The sequence below is a fragment of the Zea mays genome, chromosome 7 (genome assembly GCF_902167145.1).
Source record: "Zea mays cultivar B73 chromosome 7, Zm-B73-REFERENCE-NAM-5.0, whole genome shotgun sequence".
In the NCBI taxonomy this organism is placed as follows: Eukaryota; Viridiplantae; Streptophyta; class Magnoliopsida; order Poales; family Poaceae; genus Zea; species Zea mays.
Window position 1 is genome coordinate 145314595 of NC_050102.1, and position 23877 is coordinate 145338471.

A 23877-nucleotide genomic window follows, 5' to 3' on the forward strand; every position below is an offset into this window, starting at 1 on the left:
TTGAGAGTTCTTGAACTCCGTCCCGTTGTCGCTTCTTATTTTCTTGATCCTTAAGCCGAACTCATTTTGAGCCCGTCTCAAGAACCCCTTTAAAGTCTCTTGGGTTTGAGATTTTTCCTGTAAAAAGAATACCCAAGTGAAGCGAGAATAATCATCCACTATTACAAGACAATACTTACTCCCGCCGATGCTTATGTAAGCAATCGGGCCGAAAAGATCCATGTGAAGTAGCTCAAGCGGCCTGTCGGTCGTCATGATGTTCTTGTGTGGATGATGGACTCCAACTTGCTTCCCTGCCTGGCATGCGCTACAAATCCTGTCTTTCTCAAAATGAACATTTGTTAATCCTAAAATGTGTTCTCCCTTTAGAAGCTTGTGAAGATTCTTCATCCCAACATGGGCTAGTCGGCGGTGCCAGAGCCAACCCATGTTAGTCTTAGCAATTAAGCAAGTGTCGAGTTCAGCTCTATCAAAATCTACCAAGTATAGCTGACCCTCTAATACTCCCTTAAAAGCTATTGAATCATCACTTCTTCTAAAGACAGTGACACCTATATCAGTAAAAAGACAGTTGTAGCCCATTTGACATAATTGGGAAACAGAAAGCAAGTTGTAATCTAAAGAATCAACAAGAAAAACATTGGAAATAGAATGGTCAGGAGATATAGCAATTTTACCAAGTCCTTTGACCAAACCTTGATTTCCATCCCCGAATGTGATAGCTCGTTGGGGATCTTGGTTTTTCTCATATGAGGAGAACATCCTTTTCTCCCCTGTCATGTGGTTTGTGCACCCGCTGTCGAGTATCCAACTTGAGCCCCCGGATGCATAAACCTACAAAACAATTTTAGTTCTTGACTTTAGGTACCCAAATGGTTTTGGGTCCTTTGGCATTAGACACAAGAACTTTGGGTACCCAAACACAAGTCCTTGACCCCTTGTGCTTGCCCCCAACATATTTGGCAACTACTTTGCCGGATTTGTTAGTCAACACATAAGAAGCATCAAAAGTTTTAAATGAAATAGCATGATCATTTGATGCATTAGGAGTTTTCTTTCTAGGCAACTTGGCACGGGTTGGTTGCCTAGAGCTAGATGTTTCACCCCTATACATAAAAGCATGGTTAGGTCCAGAGTGAGACTTCCTAGAGTGAATTCTCCTAATTTTGCTCTCGGGATAACCAGCAGGGTACAAAATGTAACCCTCGTTATCCTGAGGCATGGGAGCCTTGCCCTTAACAAAGTTAGACAAATTTTTAGGAGGGGCATTAAGTTTGACATTGTCTCCCCTTTGGAAGCCAATGCCATCCTTGATGCCAGGGCGTCTCCCATTATAGAGCATACTTCTAGCAAATTTAAATTTTTCATTTTCTAAGTTATGCTCGGCAATTTTAGCATCTAATTTTGCTATGTGATCATTTTGTTGTTTAATTAACGACATGTGATCATGAATAGCATTAACATCAATATCTCTACATCTAGCACAAATAGTGACATGCTCAATGGTAGATGTAGAGGGTTTGCAAGAATCAAGTTCCACAATCTTAGCATGAAGAATATCATTTTTATCTTTAAGATTGGAAATTGTAACTTTGCAAACATCGAAATCTTTAGCCTTAGCAATTAACTTTTCATTCTCTAATCTAAGGCTAGCAAGAGATACATTCAATTCATCAATCTTAGCAAGCAAGTCAACATTATCATCTCTAAGATTGGGAATTGAAACATTACAAACATGTGAATCAACCTTAGCATTTAAGATAGCATTTTCATTTCTAAGGTTGTCAATCATCTCACGACAAGCGCTTAGCTCACTAGATAATTTTTCACATTTCTCAATTTCAAGAGCATAAGCCTTCTTAACCTTAACATGTTTTTTGTTTTCTTTAATTAGACAATCCTCTTGGGAATCCAAAAGGTCATCCTTTTCATGAATAGCACTAACCAATTCATTCAATTTTTCCTTTTGAGCTATGTTAAGGTTGGCAAAAAGGGAACGCAAATTATCTTCCTCATCACTAGCATTGTCATCACTAGAGGATTCATATTTAGTGGAGGTTTTAGATTTAACCTTCTTTTTGCCGTCCTTTGCCATGAGGCACTTGTGGCCGACGTTGGGGAAGAGGAGTCCCTTGGTGACGGCGATGTTGGCGGCGTCCTCGTCGTCGGAGGAGTCGCTAGAGCTTTCGTCGGAGTCCCACTCCCGACAAACATGGGCATCACCGCCCTTCTTCTTGTAGTATCTCTTCTCCTTTCTTCTCCCCTTCTTGTCGTCGCCCCTGTCACTATCACTTGATAATGGACATTTAGCAATAAAGTGACCGGGCTTACCACACTTATAGCAAACCTTCTTGGAGCGGGACTTGTAGTCTTTCCCCCTCCTTTGTTTGAGGATTTGGCGGAAGCTCTTGATGACGAGCGCCATCTCCTCATTGTCAAGCTTGGAGGCGTCGATTGGTTGTCGACTTGGTGTAGACTCCTCCTTCTTCTCCTCCGTTGCTTTGAATGCAACGAGTTGAGCTTCGGATGTGGTGGCATCATCAAGCTCGTTGATCTTCCTCGATCCTTCGATCATGCATTCAAAACTCACAAAATTCCCGATAACTTCCTCGGGGGTCATTTTGGTATATCTAGGATTACCACGGATTAATTGAACTTGTGTAGGGTTAAGGAAAATAAGTGATCTTAGAATAACCTTAACCACCTCGTGGTCATCCCACTTTACGCTCCCGAGGTTGCGCGCTTGGTTCACCAAGGTCTTGAGCCGATTGTACATGTGTTGTGGCTCCTCCCCTTTGCGAAGCCGGAACCGACCGAGCTCCCCCTCAATCGTTTCCCGCTTGGTGATCTTGGTGAGCTCATCACCTTCATGCGCGGTCTTGAGTAAATCCCAAATCTCCTTGGCGCTCTTCAACCCTTGTACTTTGTTATACTCCTCTCTACTTAGAGAGGCGAGGAGTATTGTTGTTGCTTGAGAATTGAAGTGCTCGATTTGGGCCACCTCATCCTCATCATAGTTTTCATCCCCTACTGACGGTACCTGTGCACCAAACTCAACAACATCCCATATACTTTTGTGGAGCGAGGTTAGATGAAATCGCATTAAATCGCTCCACCTAGCGTAATCTTCACCATCAAAAGTTGGTGGTTTGCCTAATGGGACGGAAAGTAAAGGTGTATGTTTGGAAATGCGAGGGTAGCGTAGGGGGATCTTACTATACTTCTTGCGCTCTTGGCGCTTAGAAGTGATGGAGGGCGCATCGGAGTCGGAGGTCGATGTTGATGAAGTGTCGGTTTCGTAGTAGACCACCTTCCTCATCCTCTTGTGCTTGTCGCCTTTCCGATGCGGCTTGTGGGAAGAAGATTTTTCCTTCTTCTCTTTGTGGTGAGAAGAAGATTTCTTCTCCTTCCCTTTGTTGGAGGAGCTCTTCTTCTTCTCCCTCCTTTTGGTGCGGGACTCTTCCGATGAAGTGCTCCCGTGGCTTGTAGTGGGCTTTTCGCCGGTCTCCATCTCCTTCTTGGCGTGATCTCCCGACATCACTTCGAGCGGTTAGGCTCTTAATGAAGCACCGGGCTCTGATACCAATTGATAGTCGCCTAGAGGGGGGGTGAATAGGGCGAAACTGAAATTTACAAATATAAACACAACTACAAGCCGGGTTAGCGTTAGAAATATAAACGAGTCCGCAAGAGAGGGCGCAAAACAAATCGCAAGCGAATAATGAAGTGTGTGACACGCGGATTTGTTTTACCGAGGTTCGGTTCTTTCAAACCTACTCCCCGTTGAGGAGGCCACAAAGGCCGGGTCTCTTTCAACCCTTCCCTCTCTCAAACGGTCCCTCGGACCGAGTGAGCTTCTCTTCTCAAATCAAAGCCGGGAACAAAACTTCCCCGCAAGGGCCACCACACAATTGGTGCCTCTTGCCTTGATTACAATGGAGTTGTGATCTCAAGAGCAAGTGAGAAAGAAAAGAAGCAATCCAAGCACAAGAGCTCAAATGAACACGGCAAATCACTCTCACTAGTCACTAGGGCTTTGTGTGGAATTGGAGATGATTTGATCTCTTTTGTGTGTCTAGAATTGAATGCTAGAGCTCTTGTAGTAGTTGAGAAGTGGAAAACTTGGATGCAATGAATGGTGGGGTGGTTGGGGTATTTATAGCCCCAACCACCAAACTTGACCGTTGGCTGGAGGCGTCTGCTTGATGGCGCACCGGACAGTCCGGTGCACACCGGACAGTCCGGTGCCCCTGCCACGTCATCACTGCCGTTGGATTCTGACCGTTGGAGCTTCTGACTTGTGGGCCCTCCTGGGTGTCCGGTGCACACCGGACATGTACTGTTTGATGTCCGGTGCACCGGTATGGGCATGTCTGACGTCTGCGCGCGCTGTGCGCGCATTGAATGCACCGCAGGGAGCCGTTGGCGCCGAAAAGAGCCGTTGCTCCGCTGGTACACCGGACAGTCCGGTGCACACCGGACAGTCCGGTGAATTTTAGCGGAGCGGCTGCCACGCGAACCCGAGGCTGGCGAGTTCCGGAGACCGCGCTTCCTTGGAGCACCGGACATGTCCGGTGCACACCGGACAGTCCGGTGAATTATAGCGCGCCGGCTTCCGAGAAATCCCGAGGGTGAAGAGTTTGAGTCTGAGTCCCCTGGTGCACCGGACAGGAACTGTTCACTGTCCGGTGGCACACCGGACAGTCCGGTGCGCCAGACCAGGGGTGCCTTCGGTTGCCCCTTTGCTCCTTTATTGAATCCAAAACTTGGTCTTTTCATTGGCTGAGGGTGAACCTTTTACACCTGTATAATCTACACACTTGGGCAAACTAGTTAGTCCAATTATTTGTGTTGGGCAATTCAACCACCAAAATTATTTAGGAACTAGGTGTAAGCCTAATTCCCTTTCAGTTGCACGATGACATCTGTCGTTCCTATTTTAATGACGTCTCCCTTTTTCGTACTGTTGGAGGTTGTAGCTGTATGCCCCCCTGCCGGATTAGTCAGCCTTTGGGGCCGAATTGTTCGGCAATCTTGCTGGGCCTGTGCTTGTGGACCAGATTGAGGGGCTCTCAATCGGTCTTGTACTGGAGGTGTCAACCTATTGAATACAGATGTTTGGGGTGCCCCCCAAGCGGGGTACTGTGGCATCCTAAATGGGTATGGTGGCATGCCCCACATTTGATTTGGGACGTATGGTGGAGGTATGTATGTGTATGAATATGGCATATGTAGATATGGTGGTGGAGGTGTCCATGCAGGTACGTTAGGTCTTAATTGAACATTATGACCTCCCGTCCTTTCCGATTGGTGTGGTGGTCCAATCGGCCTAACCTGCCATCGCACCTGGGTGGGTAAGCGAGGTCCCTTTGGTGGCCGGTCGCTAGAGCCAGCCTTCTTTTTCACATATTTAGACAATAATTGATCAAAGGTCGGGCTAGATTTTACCAACCGACCAGTTGCCTTGAACGTGTTAGTTTTCCACGTACCTATTTCTGGTCGTCGTGGTTTGAAGGTACGTGGTCGCCGCGGCTCTTCGACGTTGCCGGACCGTCCGTCGGAACGCTTCGGACCGTCCAGTGATGTTACGGACCGTCCGCGCCTAGACACCGGACCGTCCGCGATGCGTAGTATGGGTTCTCGCGCATATCCCTTTGTCTGTGCTTGCCCCCCAGCGCTGGAGTTTGTGATGGTTACCTTCAGTGTCTCCCCTCCATTAGGAGTCTTCTCAGCCATCACTTTCCTGCAAGAAATTTTGTTGTTTCCATCGGCCTCCCGTGCGTTGCCGATGATGACTTCTTTGTCTTTGCCCTTATCGGCTGTGTTGGGCCGAATTAGGACCTTTTTGCCATTAAAGTCGATCACATTCATTGGGAAGGGCTCCGTGTCCTCCTGAAATTTCAATCGTCCATCATCAATGGCCGATTGAATTTGTCGTCGGAACACATTACAATCATTAGTGGCATGGGAAAATGAGTTGTGCCACTTGCAGTATGCGCGACGCTTTAGTTCGTCGGCAGGTGGAACGATATAATCAATTTTAATGTTACCATTTTTTAGTAATTCATCGAATATCTTATCACATTTGCCGACATTAAATGTAAACTTAACCTCCTCCTGTCGTTCCTTTTGAACTGACTGCAAGGAGGAGCAAGCCGAAGATTTGGCCTGCTCGGGCCAAACTATTTCGGCAGTGTAAACTTTCTTTGGTTCATCGTCCGAACTACTTTGATTGTGTTCTACTATAGGGACATTATGATGCACCGTTCTGACTAGTTCTTTGCTTCGGCTTTCACAAGCCGAAGCTCTCTGATGTAATTGTGCTAGAGTAAAGAACTGGATGCCTTCTAATCTCTCTTTTAAATAATAGCGCAATCCATCAAAGGCTATTCCCGCCAGTTGTTTATCTGTTAAATGAATTTGAAAGCATCGGTTTCTCGTATCCTGGAATCTCCGGATATAATCACTAACCGATTCATCTTTTTCTTGTCGTAGGGTCACTAAGTCTACTAAATCTAGCTCATAATCACCAGAGAAGAAATGTTCATGAAATTTTTGCTCTAAGTCTCCCCATGACAAAATGGAATTAGGAGAGAGCGTGGCATACCATGTGAATGCAGTCCCTGTTAAGGATAATGAAAATAAACGCACACGGAATGCTTCGGTGTCGGCCAATTCTCCTAATTGTGCTAGGAACTGGCCTATGTGCTCACGCGTGCTTTTTCCTTGGTCACCCGAAAACTTTGCAAACTCGGGTATCCTGGTTCCCTGTGGGTATGGGTGGTGATCAAATCGGCTGTCATAAGGCTTCCGATATGATTGCCCCCCATGGATCATGCTTACTCTGAGCTTATCTCGGAACGCCCCGGCTATTTCTTCCCTCACTATACCAATGGCAGCCGGTGCAAGACCACCGGCTCTCTGGTCAAACATAGGTGGGGTTGGTTGCATGTTAGTATGTTGTCGTTCCCCCCATTGGTTTGAGCTACGTGGTGCATTTCCATTTGTCCTATATGGCTCATATGTTTGATCGTTTCTTTTCGGCCTTCTAGGTGGGGCCGGAAAGCTTTCCTGGGCTCTGGATCCTGAATTAATGGGCTGGTGCATTGCATAATGTGATGGGAAGTGTTGCTGGGACGGGCGAGGATTCAGGTAATAATCCCCCTCAAAAGACTCATGCGCGGACTGTCCGGATACGTACCCGGACCGTCCGTGATTATATGCGGACCGTCCGTCGTTGTATGCGGACCGTCCGACTGGATAGTTTAAATTCGGTGCCCTATGTGGTGGCTCGGGTGCGTGTCTAGGTAACTCATAAAAAATGGGCCCGGCTGTGGCTGACCCGGACGGTCCGCGCTCGCGAGCGGACGGTCCGGACATGTGTAGATCGGCTGGTTTACTGCCGATTTGCGTTTGCTCAGGGTACGTGTCCATCGGCATCCCATAAGGGGGTTGTGACTGGTCGTGACAACCTTTAACCGATGTATTACGTGTATTATCTCCTAATTCAACCTCGTGTGAAGGAAAATTTGCTATACTAGATTTATCAAATGCACGTACTAGTCTCCTACAATCGTTTTGCATAACCCCTATGATATTTTGCATCTGTTCTCGCTGTTCGTCTATGTAAGCTTTAAGAGATTGGAGTTCGTTGGTGCTACTTACATTTGGGGTAATCGTAGTAGGTCGGAGCGAAGCCAGATCTGTCGCCCGTTGTCGAACGACTTTGTTGTTCCTGTCCACTTTGAAGTCAGCCAGGAACTTCGCCTTTGCTTCTTGGATCAGCTGCTCCTGGCGCTCCTCGAACAGGAGCTGTTCTTCAGCCGGCAAGGCTTCCCATGTCGGTGTGATGATATTGCTGGTGGAAACCTCAGAGCTATCTTTTGAACCGGCCATTGAGGGCCGATTTGATAGGTCTATATGTGTTGTCCCCAGCGGAGTCGCCAAAAAGTATGTTGACGCTTTTTCGGAGCGCCAAATACTCAAGAAGAACCGGCGGCGGTGCTCTCTGGTCAGGCGCGGACGGTCCGTGGCCTGAGGCCGGACGGTCCGCGACCTGGCACAGGGGCTAGGGTTTCCTGCGTGACGGCCGGACGGTCCGCGCCCTGGGGCCGGACGGTCCGCGTGTGCGCAGGGGCGGCGGAAGATCGCCGGCGGCGCCTGGATCTCGCTCCCGGAAGGGACCCCGTCGGGGAGGAGAGATCCTAGGGGTTGTCTAGGCTCGGGCCGACCGACCTAGACTCCTCTAATCGGCGTAGAGTCGAAGAGAGGCGAAGAATTTGGGGATCGAGAGGCTAAACTAGAACTAGACTAGAACTACTCCTAATTGTACTGGAAATAAATGCGAATAGAAGTTGTATTGATTCGATTGTTGATTACAAATCGGCCGTATACCCCTCTATTTATAGAGGAGGGGGGCTGGACCCTTTACAAACTAATTTCCGAGCTTATCCCATGATTTTAGCTAACAACCATAGCACAAAACTCGGAACCCTAATCTGTTCTGCGCACGCGCGGACCGTCCGGACCGCGGACCGTCCGGCCTCAGGGCCGGACAGTCCGCCGGCTCATTTTGGTGTCAAACAGCGTGTATGCAATCAGCCCAGAGCAAAGTCATAGCCATATTATATAGATTGATGTTCTCTATTCGTAACTATAATTCTTTTATTATCACAAATATCGTTTCGTTATAGGTTTAGAAAATCCTAGGGCATAGAAAGACAAAAGAGGTATGCATGTAGACTCCCTAGTCCTTACTACTACTTTAAAATGTGTTCTCTCCAACGGTACACGAGTGCCTTAACACATTACACATAGCTCCCCATAAAACTGGAATAACTTATCCACCGTCCGGTCTCCATCCAACGCCCAGGAAAATCCCAATCACAAATTCCCTGAACCATTTAATCCCGAGTCAGACTTCCTGTACCCACTGTCACCGGGCCCAAAGATACCATTACGCCCACCTGTCAGAAGCCGCACCCGCTGTAGCCCCATGTGAACGCTGCGACCGAGGCGGCCTCCCACTCACGTGCTTCGCGCGTGCGGCTGATAGAGGAAAGAAACCCGAAACCCTTGTGGTCGTCTCGGCACCCCTCTCCGCTTCGAAACCCCCGACGCGAAGGAAGCTAGGGAACCCTCGCGAGTCGCGTTGCCTCGCCCCCGTCCCCTTCAGCTGGCCCGCCGCCGCCTCGAATCCGCCCTGGCTCGGAGGGCCTCGCGCCCCCACGGATCGGATTCTCGAGGTTAGCACCTGGCGGCGACGGGCTCGGGATTTCCCCCTGTTTTTTCGTGATGATTTTGGTCTCATTTTCGTGGGGTTTTAGCTCGGGCATCTGGCGTTGGGTGGGGTTTTGTTATTAGGTTGTATGATTTTTTGATGATTCGTGGTTGGTTGACTGGAGTTTGGTGGGGGCGGATTCGTACTATTGTTCATGGGTTTGATTTTTTTTCCTGGGAATTTTTTGGGGACTGTTTGGTGTGGAAAAAAAACAGCCGGTACCATTTTGTAATGCACTAGAGGTAAATCTGCTATTGTTTGATATCTTATCTGTGTATATGCAGGTTGGTGGATTTGGGGCTAGGGTTTGGGGATTGACTACAATCGTGGGGTTGTTTGGCGTAATTTGAGGAGCAATGTACAACATGGTTAGGAAGTGGACCTGAGGAGGACGGAGGGATGGTGGCGATGGAGGGTAAGGGGGACGCGTCAGTGACGCCGGTGAGGACTAGTGACCGGCTGCGGCAGCGTCCAAAGTACTATGCTCGTGGCTATATGTACTACAATCCAGCCATGAGGAAGAAGGTTAAGTCTAAGAAGCGAACTGCTGCATCACAGATTGCTAAGAAACTGCTTCGCAAGCCAGCTGCACGGCCACCACCTGCCGATGTAAGCTAATTTGTCTGCCTATGCCTAATGAGCCTCTGTTCTCACTTGTTCTTTGTGGTTATCTGTTTGTATTGATAACTACATGTGTGGGAGTGGCAATGTGTGCGTGCGTTTTACAGAATGTTAGTATTTATGCATCATTTTGAATTTTTAAAACCTGCGTGTGTAGCAGTGAATTCAGTAGCCTTGATGGGTGTGCTTAGGGCGTACCCAGTGCCGTAGGCTTCCCGCACTGTGCGGGGTCTGGGGAAGGGTATCTTTAAGCGCCAAGCCTTACCCGCATAATATGCAGAGGCTGGGGCTCGAACCCGGGACCTTCCGGTTACAGACGGTAGGCTCTACCGCTGCACCAGGCCCGCCCTTCGATGGGTGTGCTTGATGGTGTTATTTCTAAATGGAATTGATTGAGTAATACTGTATTCCTTTAGTCTTATTGTCACTTATAGGTGTAAGTAAAATAGATTACCAATTAACAGCTAGCTAAGATGGATCAGGTTCAGGTCTATCGTGTGTAGGCCTAAATATCTGATAAGTTCACTGTTTTTATGCTGGAATGTTGGATAATTAGTAGTTTGGAGGTCCTGCATGCATATAACATTTTGGTTGAGTTGAATGCCTGCTATCTCTTTCATTTCTGTGTAGTTTGTGCTGTGTCTGACATTGTTTTCAGGTCGGGCAACCAGCTGGTCGTTCCAGAGGACCGACCAGGCACCTAATCGCGAATAGGGCGACGATTAGGACACCTAATCGGTCCTGGTCGACCTCTGGTCGTCCCCTAACCGTCCTATATACTTCTGGACATATGTATATATAATATGATATATGTATATATAAGCAATACTGCAATAGGTATTATATAAGTCTGAAATTGATACTGAGTAACAGATTGAAAGGCAATATAGGCATATAACACTATAGCAGAACTGAAACTGAAATATTGAATACAACGCTACAAGCAGTAATGCAGTACCTGAGTATATGCATTTCTTCTGTAGTGGGTTGTCAACCTTTATAATGACTCTGCTTTTTTTTGCTCATTAATCTTCTAGAAACCAATTTTAAAGAGCATTTTTAGGGTGGGTGTGTTTCTAGAAGAAAAAAAAATTTCAGTGTGGGTTTAAGGGTTCGTGACATCACTATATAGGGTCAAAACAGACCTTTGAAGTCGGTTCTGTATATTTTTGTCTCTTTCCTGATTTGTTGCTCACTGAAAGTACTACCTCTGTCAAAAAAAAAAACTCGGCCGGTAGGGGAAAAACCGCCCCCACGGCATTATATTAAAAAGTTCAATCAGAGCCCCGACCGAGAAAGGTCACGAAAGCTGCCCCCTCCCCCAGTACAGCATGAGGGTCTGCCCCTATAGGCCGGATCTTTACTCGTTCTTTGAGCCCTCCCAGCCCCTACACGAGGATCCGCCCCCATAGGTCAGTCCATCTCATGCGCACACAACCAGAGAACCAGCGAGTGACCTTTTTAAACCTTAGTCTGAAATTCGCTCCCACTGGGATTCGAGCTCAGGACAAGCGCTACGCTACTCAGACCACCTAACCAACTCAGCTAGAGGCCTTTTCACCTACCTCTGTTCCAATATGAAAGTCATTTTAGTTTTGTCCTAAGTCAAACGTCTCTATCCTTGATCAAGTTTATAAAAATCGATTGAATATTTACAACTCCAAATTAGTTTCATTAATTAATGATTAAATCCTCCATGAAGTGTCCTGTTAATGCATTTATTTGGCACTGTGGATTCTACTATATTTTCTACAAACTTGATCAAAGCTAGTAAACAGCTTACATTTTGGAAAGAATGAATTGTTATTTATCAAAATTCCTCGTTAATGAAATCTAACAGTGGTTGCTTTCATGATTATATTTTAAATCTATCTTATTTAATTGATTTATCTGGTTGTTAGTTTATTTATCTGTAGTCATGATTGAAAATCCGCATCGCTTATGTAGCAGCTTTTGCTATGAGGATATTATTTATCTGGTTCCATGTCGCGCACACACACACACACACAAAAACTAGATTGACAATAGTCTTTTATTGGTACGATATATTTTAACGTTAACCAATTGTTCATCTGTTCCTTTTTCTGAAAGAGTAGAATTCACCAGTGGATCACTCAAGGTTCAAACCTACCCAGTTAATGTTGATTACCTAATCAATGCTAAAATATCACCATGGAGCCACATGTTGTTTTGTGACATCATCTTTCTCTCACAGACAGGTAAACACATGCTAATTAGTGATATTTTGACCTTGTGTGGCGCAATCAGCGAGTTCAGGGACCCATATCTGTAAATTAGAAGTATAGGGACCTAGGTGACACCACAGAACAAGTTTGAGGACAGCTGTTGCATAATATGAAGGACTGCTGTGTTTTGACTCCATTTTTTTGTGCTCAGTTGGCTAGCTTATGATGATTTCCTTTATAGTGTGTTGCAGCAAATTTGCGCCGTTCAACGAGAAAGCGAAGGATTTCTGTAAATCTGGAGGGCTATGATACAGATAGTTCCAGTATGGAAGATGACGATCTTATGGTAAGTTTCTACATTTGCTTAAAAGTTACTTGTTAACATTAGTACCCTCTGTTCGAACTGGCAACTAAAATTTTAAATTCATACCCTTAGTTTTGCCACCTTCCTCATTTTTACCCTTAGTCGTATTTTTTGCTCAGTTTTGCCCTTCTGCTCTATAGCACTGGAAGGGATGAGCAAAAGGCACGACTAAGGGTAAAAATGAGGATACCAACAAAACTAAGGGCACCACCTTAAAAAACCGTATTACTTAATCATCTCACATTTCTCTACAGAGACCTAGATATCGATCTTCAAAGAGTAAGGGGGGAAACAATGCTGCACATAATGAAGTGTCAGCTAGACCAAAGCGCCAGAAGTTGTCTAACTCCATACCTCGTCGTGAAGGTTTACGGCCTAGAAGATCTTTGCGAGGACAAAGACTGCATCCATACCATGAATCTGAGGATGACCAGGAAAGCTCTGATGAACAAGGTGCAGAAGATCAAAGAGAAAATGGCAATGAGATTGAAGAGGATGTTGGTGATGAGGAGGAGGTTGATGGAGGTGATGAAGCTGAAGGAGATGGAGATGACGAAGATGGTGAGGAAGAGCAAGAAGGAAGGAGGAGATATGATTTAAGGGAACGTTCAGAGGTTCGTAGACCATCCCCTCGTAAGGAAGGAAAGCACAGACCACAATCTCCTCGTAGAGTACTAGTTCACGGAATTGGTCCAAAGAACAGCAAGTATTTAAAAAAAGGTGGGTCGCGCATGCATAAGCGCCCTCGTTTCTCTTTGCCAGATGATTCAGATGATTCCCTTCTTGTGGATGAGCCGGACGAGGGCCCATCCATGCCATGGATGCGCAGTGGGAGGGGAAGTATGCCATGGTTGATGGGTGGGTTGGACATGCATAGTCCAGCAGCATGGGGCCTGAGTGTTGGAGCATCTGGTTGGGGTCATCAGGGTGACACTTCTACTTCACTCATGCCTGGGGTGCAAACTGCTGGACCAAGTTCTAAGGGAGGAGCCGACATTCAACCTCTGCAGGTTGACGAGAATGTGAGCTTTAAAGATATAGGTGGACTTTCGGAGTACATTGATGCTCTAAAGGAAATGGTTTTCTTTCCATTATTGTATCCAGATTTTTTTGCAAACTATCACATCACTCCTCCCAGAGGTGTTCTGCTTTGTGGCCCACCAGGCACAGGAAAAACATTGATTGCCCGTGCCTTAGCCTGTGCTGCCTCTAAAGCTGGCCAGAAGGTCAGTTTTTATATGCGCAAAGGAGCTGATGTTCTTAGTAAATGGGTGGGTGAGGCTGAAAGGCAGCTAAAGTTACTTTTTGAGGAAGCTCAAAAGAATCAGCCGTCAATTATATTTTTTGATGAAATAGATGGCCTGGCACCTGTGAGGTCTAGCAAGCAAGAGCAGATTCACAATTCAATTGTTTCGACATTGCTTGCTTTGATGGATGGCCTTGATTCACGTGGGCAAGTTGTTTTGATTGGAGCAACTAACAGAATTGATGCCATTGATGGAGCATTGCGTAGACCTGGCCGATTTGATCGTGAGTTTTATTTTCCTTTACCTGGCTATGAGGCTCGAGCAGAAATACTGGATATTCATACAAGGAAATGGAAGGATCCTCCACCGAAGGAACTAAAGATGGAACTTGCTGCTAGCTGTGTGGGCTATTGTGGAGCTGATTTGAAGGCATTATGTACAGAAGCAGCTATTAGAGCATTTAGAGAGAAGTATCCTCAGGTCTACACTAGTGATGACAAGTTTGTCATTGATGTTGATTCGGTCAGTGTCGAGAAGTACCACTTTTTGGAAGCTATGTCTACAATAACTCCTGCTGCTCACAGGGGATCTATTGTGCATTCAAGGCCACTTTCAACAGTTATCGCTCCATGTCTGAAGAGTCATCTTGAGAAAATAATGGAACATATTTCTGATATTTTCCCTTTCCTTTCATCCATAGATTTTAGCAAGTTCTCTGCTCTCTCCTATGGATCTTCCATCCCTCTTGTTTATAGACCTCGCCTTTTGATATGTGGTGGTGAAAGTGTCGGACTGGTACGACTGCTCCTCTCAATAATAGATGGTATCATATTAAGCGCTTTTCCGTTTCACTGTCTGATGTGTTTTTGGCTTAGCAGGATCATGTGGGACCAGCTGTTTTGCATGAGCTTGAGAAGTTCTCTGTTCACTCTTTGGGACTGCCGTCTCTTCTCTCTGATCCAAGTGCGAAGACACCTGAAGAAGCTCTTGTGCATATCTTTGGGGAAGCCAAGAGAACAACCCCGTCCATTCTATACATACCTCAGTTCCATCTTTGGTGGGATACGGTTAGTAGACTCTAGACACAGTTTTATTATTTGAAGTTTGTTGCTTTGACATAATTCTGACAATGTTTAATAATGATCATCTAGTCAAGTACTTTCTTTATGTTACAGGCACACGAACAACTAAGGGCTGTGTTGTTGACTCTGTTGAACGAGTTGCCCTCCAACCTTCCAGTTTTATTGCTTGGAACATCATCAGTGGTTTTTACTGACCTTGAAGAAGAGTGTGCTTCCATATTCTCTTCTCGCAATGTGTAGGTTCCTTGCCAAATGTTTTTTTCTACTTTTCCTGGGTTGTGTTGGCTTTGCCCTTGATGATGTAAGCTAGATACAACGTGATCATTGCCTACCTATTACTTAGATTGATTAGTTCTCCATCATTTACTATTTCTTTCTTACTGATCTTTTATTATTGTTCTTGTACTTTGACTATTAATCTCTGTAAATGGTATTGCTGTGATGGTAGGCACATAATTGAGGTAAAAGTTTGTTTCCTTTTCATTAACTTGTGTACTTTAGTTCTTTGTATAACATTTTATTTGCGAACCTTTCACCTGCTTCATGTCATGATCACTGGATTTTCTCATATCTTATCTTTCACCATGAAAATTAAAATCTTTGTTTGATATAGGTATCAAGTGGATCAACCAAGTTTTGACGATAGATTGAGGTACTTCAGTATATTGTTTGAGTCATTGCTCTCTTTCCAAATGGAAGAATCAAGAAACAAGTCAAAGAAACAGAAGTCTGCTATTGACCTTCCCAAAGCCCCGAAAGAAGTGGAGGGCCCTAAGGTTTCTGAGCTAAAGGCTAGGGCAGAAGCTGAGCAGCATGCTGTTCGTCGAATGAGGATGTGCCTCCGAGATATCTGTAATCGGTATGCAGTTTACTCTAATTAATAATTACAGAAGCTGTGATATTTCAAAATCATAAAATCTACCTTGACTTTGGTTAGAGACACAAGTGCTTGTGTTGGTATCTTTTTATTTTCCCCCTTTATCCCTTGCAATCTTGTCACAGTATTGAGTATTGTTAAATTGGCTTTTGGAACCTGATAGATCTAGCTAATAGTGTGACTGCTTATCTTTTCAGCATTTTGTACAACAAAAGGTTCAATGTATTTCACTTCCCAGTATTAGAAGATGAGGTGCCTGACTATCGATCAATAATCCACAAGCCTATGGATATGGCTACTGTCTTGCAGCGGGTGGACTCTGGACAGTACCTTACCAGGGCAGCATTTATAAAGGATATTGATCTTATTGTCTCAAACGCAAAGGTACATCTTTTGGTGAACTTAGTTTCTTGATTCATGTTTGCATATGTTATGGCCCTACATTGCACAAGTACATTACAATTCAGTGGTGGGAGTTGTGAGGATGACAGCTTAAATAATGGCAAGCTTCCACTTGTGTGACCTACACAGACTTACAACGGGGATGACTACAATGGATCTAGGATTGTCAGTAGAGCATGTGAACTCAGAGATGTGGTATCTTGTTTGTTCTCACTTTCTCCTACATTAGACTGTTGACAATGCCTCTACAGATTATCGTTGTTGTGTCTAATGAACCTCTTTTTGGCCAGGTCCAAGGCATGTTGTCACAAATGGACCCATCTTTGGTGTCCTTCTGTGATAAAATTGCTTCACAAGGGGGGCCACTGCAGGCTGTGGATGATGAAGATAGAGCTATTCTTCAAGCAGCACCTGTTGCTCAGCTGGTTTCTGGTACTAGAATAAGTGCAAGGCTTCGAAATGTACAGCCTGAAGTAAACCTGTCACAAAGTTATGAAGTGCTAAGGCGGCAAAAGAAAAGTGCAGAAAATGAACAAAGTCAGTTTTACGATCTGAACTATAACACTTGCATTTGCTTGTTAACTGTGATTGCAATGATTATGGAAAATATTGAACTGTCGTTTCAGGCATGACTAGAGATGAAAAGTCTCCTGAAGATGTAGATTTGTCGAAGCCAACTGACGCAGAAGAAGCTGCAAAAGAACCAGAGTCAAATGGCACTACGAAAGAAGCCAACGATTCACCAGCCAAAGAACCAGAAGTATCTACTTCCCCTGAACCCATGGAGAGTGACAACGGCAAAATTGCCGCGGCTACTGGCGACGACTTGTTAGAACAGCTAGAAGCCCTGAAGCAACGCTTCATGGAACTCACTGCAAGCTATGGCGTGCCGCAGCTCGAGAGGCTGTATTCCAAGATAATGAAAGGAGCAATAGAGTTGACAAGTAAAGAAAGCAACGAGGATCATAGGCGGTTAGTAGTTAGGTATTTGTGGACATTCGTTGAGAACAGCAACAATTTTTAACCTGGCGCCAATAAGATTCTTGTTTTCCTTGTACATCCTCTTTGGAACGAAACAATAGTAGCCGTTCATCTTGGGAGTTGTCCCCGTTCCATGCCTTGTAACAAATCTTCCAAATGCTCTAGTGTCAGTGACACAGTTTTGCCATGAAATGATGTAGCAAGTGAACCCTTCCTAGATTTGTACCTCAGTTTGATGAATTTATGAGGTGGAATTCCCTCTTAATGCATAACATGTGTTACCATGCTTGTTATCTTAGGCCATGTTTGGTTTGAGGGGCTAAAAATTAGTCCCTGTATTTTAGTTCCATTTAGTTTTTAAACTACCAAAAAGTGGGACTAAAGTAGGAACTAAAACAGTTTGTCTTTATTTCCTTAAACGGTGACTAAAAAAGATTAAATCATATAAATTTCACTTTGTTCCTCTTTTATTTCAGTTACAATACGAGAGAATACTAAAGAGTATTTTAGTCCTCTTATAATTTATTTAATACGTTTTTAATACTTTGAGTCTCGTAACTAAACTTTACTCTGACTAAAGAACCAAACATGCCCAGTTTTCTCATTGCGCTTTCTCATCGTATCTGATGTAAGATATTGTTTTTGTCAGTCGTATCTGATGTAAGATATTGTTTTTGTCAGAGATTGGGAACTTGGACGGAGAAGCTCACTCATGGAAAACTTGGCCTTTGCCTACACAGTTTGCGCCTCTGCTAGAGTCTACCAAGTGATGCTCATCACTCGCAGACGGCACAAACAAGTTTTCACAAATTATAAAGCAAAAGAATGACACAGTAAAAAAAAAACAGAGTTAGCATTCCAAGTTCTCCACATAGCACAATCAACACAAAAACGGCATCTGAGAACACAACCGCACAATCCATTTTTAGTGACCAAATATTGGAATTAAACTTCCTGAACCATACGCATGTCATACAAGCAAATGCAGAGTTCCAGTTATGTTCAGAACAAACGTTCACAAGGGTTTTGATTTCAGCAGCACAGATTGCTCTCCCCTAAGTTCATGGCATGATACGCGGCATGCAGAGCATAAATCTACCATGATCCCACAGCGCCCTGGGCTGGGTTTTCGAAGTGAGTGAAGCCCCAGTAGGTCTTCAAGGAATATGGTGGGTAGATGGTTGATCCTTCACTTGTGATCTTGGCAATCTGTAATTCAACAACAGGTTAGAGCAATCTGTAATCATAAAATGAAAATTTGCTGAATGTGTAACCAAGATCAATAGGTTCATACCTGGAATTTGTTGATAGATGATCTGTCTCGGTACAGCAAGACCACCAAGCACTTCTCAACCAGCTTAACAGCTTCTTCAAAAGTCATATCATCGCGCCATTCAGCACGGAGTATCGGGATTGCCATATGATTTCCAAATCCAGTAGCGACATGGTTTTCCTCGAAGTGGGTACCAATCATGTTAACCTGCACAGGCCAATAATTAGGCATAGGATGTTGACAAACCAAAACCAATGAATAAGTGGTGCTATCATTTTGAAGAAAATCCTACCATCCCAAGATACTTCTCATCACCCTTTGGACCCTTTTTCACCCCACCAAGTACAAGTGAGTTCCAGAGAGGATCAAACTTGTTGCGCCGGTTGTACATCACTCTTGTCAAATAGCTGTGGATCTCTTTGGGGCCCAGCGAGTTTCCATCATCCCACATATGATCAGACAGACTGAAAAGAATGGGAAAATGACGTGTTTGAAATTTCCGTAGCATTAGAAAGAGAAACATGGGTTCCCCATACAATCATTATGAAGATCCATATTTAATCCTTAGTGATGGAACTTACGTTAGTTCATCCAAATAGCGCAAAATCTCCTGGAAGTCACTGAACTCTCCGCTTGCTCCAATGATGCTATGCTTGCCAACTGCCTTAATGCGTTCCACACTCTTGTATCTCAAAGTTGATCCATAAGAGGCTGCAAAGAGAAGATAAGACTAAGTTCCCCATCAAGATAATGGTAATTATCTGTGCAGAAGAACTGGGACCAACCTCCAGTGTCACATGCCATGATCACACCATCCTTGTATTTCAAGGCAATGACTGAATTACCAGTCACATACGGATACCTGTTAATGTGAGACAATGTCAGGAGCAAATCATGTGAATTGATAAACATGTCAAAAACGAAAGCATCATAATATAACTTAGATAAGTTGAATAGAAGTGCCACACTATAAGAAGCTTGAAAACTGCAACCATTCTGAAAAAAAAAAGATCTAGGAAACAATTTCATATAGCCATAACAGAGAGGCTATTGGAAACATAGACAAAGACTACACTTCGAACATAGCATACTGTAAGAAACTGGTTGTACACTTTCACAAAAGCATACATACTAAGTAAACTAAGTCCAATTCTGTTAGCGTGTTGTGTTCTGTATCACTGTATTGGACCTTGGCCCATGTATATGTACGTGTATATATTAATATACCCCTGCCCAAATTAGGGTTAGAGTTTCTATTCTTCAATATGGTACCTAGCCACAGTCTTAGTCCTCCCTCCCCCCAACACCTACTCCGAGCGCCGGCTGCTCCTCCCCCATGGCTGCCGGCGCCCCCTCCCCCACCACCTGCCCTCAACCGCGGCCAGCGATCCTCTCGCCCTCTCAGCAGCACCAGCGGCCGGCCGCTCGCGATGCCCCTCCCCGGTCTCGCTGTCGCCTCTCCTCTCCTTCGACATGTAGTCGGCCCGCCTCCTCACTAGAGAGCCTCTGGCCGCCGCTCCATCCCCAAGCCGGCAAAATCTACAGTCGGCAGTGCTGGTGCACTCCGACACGCCCCTGCCTTGTGGCTCGCGCCCAGCCTTCTCCTGGCTGCTCCATCCTCCCTGCCACCGGCCAGCACAACCTCCCGCACAGGCCAGCACAATCTCCCGCACAGGCCAGCACCCCAAGCCCGCACCCGACCTCCCCTCCCTGCCAGTGGGACACACCACCCTGATCTGGCTAAGGCAACAAGTGTTGTGTCGGGCGAGGCGATGGGAGGTGCCAAGGACATCGCCTCGAGGAGATCAGAGCGAACTTCGACGAAGGGGGAGTGGCCATTGTCGCTTGATGAAAGCGCGCATGAGCTTGTAGAGCTCTTAAGAGCATGCAACAAGTTGATAGTGAGCGAGCAGTCATAAACCGCTTCGCCAAGCTCAACAAGAGTCGTCCAACACCTTCATATTCCAGCATTAGTCGCCAGTCGGGGATGGAGTACCCTGAGAGAGGGTCCAAAACTCTGTGTTGACAAGGGCGCGTGTCTCTTGGTTGCCAACGAACTATTGTTCAAGGGCAATCCAAGACGTGAGCAGACAATAGTCAGTGGTGACAATCTCGAAGAGCTCAATGGTGATGGAGCCATAAAGCCACAAGAGCACGTTGTGGTCCATGCACACCTAGTGGGGTGTTGTCGGGCGGGTGTCACGGAGGACATGATTCGCTAGAGCAGACTTGCCAAGAGCAAGGATCATCAAGAGACGACATCTGGAGGAGGGTGCGGCGAGGTTGAGCACCACCGGGACTAGGGAGCAGATGTTGACGATGCCAAAGGCCTAGGTGTGAAGGGCAGCGGTGGTGTCGTTGAGGACGGGAACATCATCATCCAAGTTGGCGGCGACACCAAGGTCGTCAAAGGCAACGTTGTTGGCATTGTGGATTGTGCCATCGACCTCCCGAAGATGTCGCCGCGCATCAGCGAGAACACGCTCACGAAGCGCATCATCTGCCTGGAGTTGACGTAGTTCGGCCTAGAGCGTGGCCTCACTGGTGGCCACGACTGCATCCTGGTGCACAACAGTTTCCATGGGGATAGCGGTGGCCACAGCTACAACATGGCGCACTGCCTCCGCTAGGAATGCGTCATCGGCCATAGTGGCAGCCTTGAGCGTGGCATCATGGCAAAGTGAGAAGCGAAAAAGAGAAACTAAAATGATACCATGAAGCGTAGAGAAAATGATAAAAAACAACTTGATTGATTGATCCAAAGTGATTACAATATTTGGGAACATATCTTGTGCTCAAAGGGGTACGATGCTCACGTGCACATTTTAAATTTGGGACGTTCATCTTGAATCTAACAGCAGCGCCACTTTTATGAAAACCCTCTCTCACCATGAGAGGGAGGTCGAAGGGGTTCTTTATAAAATTGCTGCTTCGGTTGAATGCAAGATAAATGTCCCAAATTTAAAATATGCACGTGAGCACCGTAACCCTTTGAACACCGGATACGTTGCCTACAAATATATAGGTAGTGCTAAGCCAGTATGAGTGGAAGACCGCCTAGCCATGCACAAGAGTCTTGAATACAAGGAGTCGCTAACACATATAATGGCATGTCATTTTCCCGGTTCGTCTTCCAATAGGTGAACAATAATGGCATTTTTTAGATCCACTGGAATTGTACGATCATCTCCAACAATAAACTCTAAAATAGAGTCCTAAAAATTGAAATAGGACGGTATTTAGATTGTTTAAGGCATCAAAAGAAATTTTTACTCCAAGAGTTATGCCTTAATTAATGCTATTTAGAAAATAAATCATGTTATTAGGAAATAAATAGTTGGAGATTACGAGAAAAACGAGGATAAGACTCCATTATATAAGGTACTATATTTAAGAGACCAAGCCCTATAATCATTTGATGAATTTTTATACAATAGGACCGTTGTTGGAAGGGTGTTCCGTGATTCTGAGCCCTATATTTAAAATAGGGCAACATTTAGAGCCTATCTTGGGGATGCTCTGGCACCAATCAAAGAAACCCATGAATAAAAGCCTATGTTTTTTTGTGGGTGTGTGGGTGGGTTGGGGGGCAAACCGATGGAAGATGAAATTTAACCTTCCACGTTAAAACACCCTAATATTCGACGAGAAAATTGATTATTTAGGACTCCTTTCCATACAGCTACGACGAAACGGGGTCACATTCCTTGCTTCCGCATAAATGACGTAGATTCGATTCCATCCTTGTTTTCTTAGGATAGATAGAAAATTTCAAGCTTTTTTAATTAATTAAATCCTTTTTTATCTCTCTAAGATATTACAAATGACCAAACTATCCCTAGCAACTCTAGGTTCTTTCTTTCTATTGCTGCTCGATCCCAGCCGCCTCTCCTTTGTCATGTTATTTGACATCCCATAAATACTAGAGTTCGTTCTTATTTTGTCTACAATACATTGGTTGGTTTTTCTGTTTATACAAGATCAAATGACTAATATTGAATTGGTTCTCCCCATTGGTGAAAAGGTGGCAACAGACCTTGAGGCTAAGCAGCTTTTGCTTCTCGACAACCAAGCTAATCTGTGCGCACCTAGTTTCAGGTACCAAAAAATGTGATGAGTGACAGGCTAGTGTGTCTTGGCTTCAGCTATTCAGATCAGTTGCAAGACATCAGAGTTTGGATGCTGCCACATGGAATTTGCTTCATCAGTTGGAAGCTATATGAAGCCCCTAAAGCCGAATCTGTTCATTCTTTTTTCCGTGGATCAGCTACCTTCTTCTGGTCTTGCTTCGAGTCAAAACAACAGGTCATGCAGGCCACTGTTCTGATCCGATCTCTCATCTAGTGTACACTTCAAGGCGGAGGGCAGAAACGAATATGGTGTGGCGGACAAGGATCAGACTCACACAATTAATGACACAGCAGGGGAGTGGGTGGTCCATATGGGCCACGACACACCCTAAGATCATATAAGGTTAGTTAGCATAGTGGTGTAAGTACTATTTTTTGAACTTGGCAGTCAAGGTTCAAGTCCTGTTGATCTCTATTTTTTGTTTATTTTTTTTGATATTTTTCCTGGCACTCTCTAAGCGTAGCAGCTGACACAGGGACATGAGTCATCTTAGATGGCAAGCATTTTAGAAAACGGATTAGAAAACAAGAAATAAACTATGATGTCGTATTAATCAAGATGTCAATGATATAAGTACTAATTTTGCAAAGCCAACGTTTGAAGTCATAAATATGCGAAACCTAATATTATCGGTCCTAAAATATCAATTTTCTCAATATTCGACTAATAGTCCACCGCAAAATTTGCTCAAATCTTCGCCCAAAAGAAGCGGAGCGAAGTAACGCAAAGTAGGGATCTGAACCGCGACCGGAAGCACCGAAATCTTCACCCGAAGGAGGAGGACGAGGAGGGGGGGTAGGCAAAGTAACGCGAAGTCGCGATCTGAACCACGAACGCAAGAACCGAACATAGGCGGACAGACTTACTGCGTCCGCTGCGTCGCGCCTCCTCCTGCCGCCGCCTGGCTCCCGCCTGCGGGGTGGGATCCCGCCGGAATGTTAGGGCCGCCACCGCCGACGCTCTTGGGGAAGCCGTCCATGATGCTGAGCACGAAAGTATACGAGATTGGAGACGTTGGCGTACGGGTTGTGAGGAGAGGCGCCGAGCAGCAAACGGCGGCGGCGTGGTGTTAGAGGGGTGACCTTTTTCTTTCTTGCAACCGAAGACGAAGAGGAGAATGCCCACCCCGAAAGCGACTCGGAGCTTGGGTTCAGATCCAACACACCACGGATCGAAAGGTTTGGACTGGGCTAGATCTTGTGGGCTACTAGAAACATAGTACGTAGCAGGAGTACTAACAATGTGCCAGATCGATTTAGACCGAAAAGACTGGGTGAATTCGATTTAGGCCGACAAGACTGAGGATGAATTTAGTTCAGCTTTCTCAATAAGGTTCGAACAACTAGTTTAATTTAGTGGGTCTTTGATTTCTATGAACTAATTTTTAATCCTTAAATTATTAAATACGAAATCTAATAATTTAGGTAATAAAA

At 45.2% G+C, this 23877-nt stretch overlaps 2 protein-coding genes across 6 annotated transcripts; one reads left to right on the top strand and one right to left on the bottom strand.

Moving 5' to 3' along the window:
• The first annotated feature begins 8931 nt into the window (after positions 1–8931).
• Positions 8932–17333, top strand: LOC541979 (bromodomain protein 103). Of its 4 annotated transcripts, none has more exons than XM_008653614.3 (11): positions 8937–9245; positions 9565–9889; positions 12329–12433; positions 12706–14493; positions 14577–14765; positions 14850–15016; positions 15394–15639; positions 15855–16041; positions 16189–16254; positions 16350–16596; positions 16686–17333. In XM_008653614.3, exons 2-11 carry the CDS (start codon positions 9680–9682, stop codon positions 17081–17083), a joined length of 3603 nt encoding a protein of 1200 aa, XP_008651836.1. In that variant the 5' UTR covers positions 8937–9245; positions 9565–9679; the 3' UTR covers positions 17084–17333. The 4 variants fall into 4 exon arrangements, with proteins under 4 accessions (XP_035816657.1, XP_008651836.1, XP_008651837.1 ...); NM_001111632.2 differs by having other exon boundaries at positions 9091–9245; positions 14874–15016; positions 16686–17308; XM_035960764.1 differs by lacking the exon at positions 16189–16254 and having other exon boundaries at positions 8932–9245; positions 14874–15016; positions 16686–17324.
• Positions 17334–17876: 543 nt separating this feature from the next.
• LOC100283981 (proteasome subunit beta type 4) lies at positions 17877–23775 on the bottom strand. 2 transcript variants are annotated; one of them, XM_008653275.4, is made up of 7 exons: positions 23527–23775; positions 23311–23427; positions 19099–19175; positions 18895–19024; positions 18606–18777; positions 18335–18520; positions 17877–18249 (listed from the first exon to the last, which is right to left on the bottom strand). In XM_008653275.4, exons 2-7 carry the CDS (start codon positions 23421–23423, stop codon positions 18136–18138), a joined length of 792 nt encoding a protein of 263 aa, XP_008651497.1. In that variant the 5' UTR covers positions 23424–23427; positions 23527–23775; the 3' UTR covers positions 17877–18135. The 2 variants fall into 2 exon arrangements, with proteins under 2 accessions (XP_008651497.1, NP_001150351.1); NM_001156879.2 differs by having other exon boundaries at positions 17970–18249; positions 23311–23626.
• Between the last annotated feature and the right edge of the window lie 102 nt (positions 23776–23877).

Bases quoted from the DNA above. Each gene is read 5' to 3' on its own strand.
- LOC541979 (XM_008653614.3), top strand. From the start codon at position 9,680: ATGGTGGCGATGGAGGGTAAGGGGGACGCGTCAGTGACGCCGGTGAGG. The intron at 9,890-12,328 runs GTAAGCTAATTT...TTTCCTTTATAG, and splicing joins CACGGCCACCACCTGCCGAT to TGTGTTGCAGCAAATTTGCG. The intron at 15,017-15,393 runs GTAGGTTCCTTG...TGTTTGATATAG, and splicing joins ATATTCTCTTCTCGCAATGT to GTATCAAGTGGATCAACCAA.
- LOC100283981 (XM_008653275.4), bottom strand. From the start codon at position 23,423: ATGGACGGCTTCCCCAAGAGCGTCGGCGGTGGCGGCCCTAACATTCCG. The intron at 18,778-18,894 runs GTAAGTTCCATC...CATTCTTTTCAG, and splicing joins CGCTATTTGGATGAACTAAC to TCTGTCTGATCATATGTGGG. The intron at 18,521-18,605 runs GTAGGATTTTCT...TGGCCTGTGCAG, and splicing joins ATGAGAAGTATCTTGGGATG to GTTAACATGATTGGTACCCA.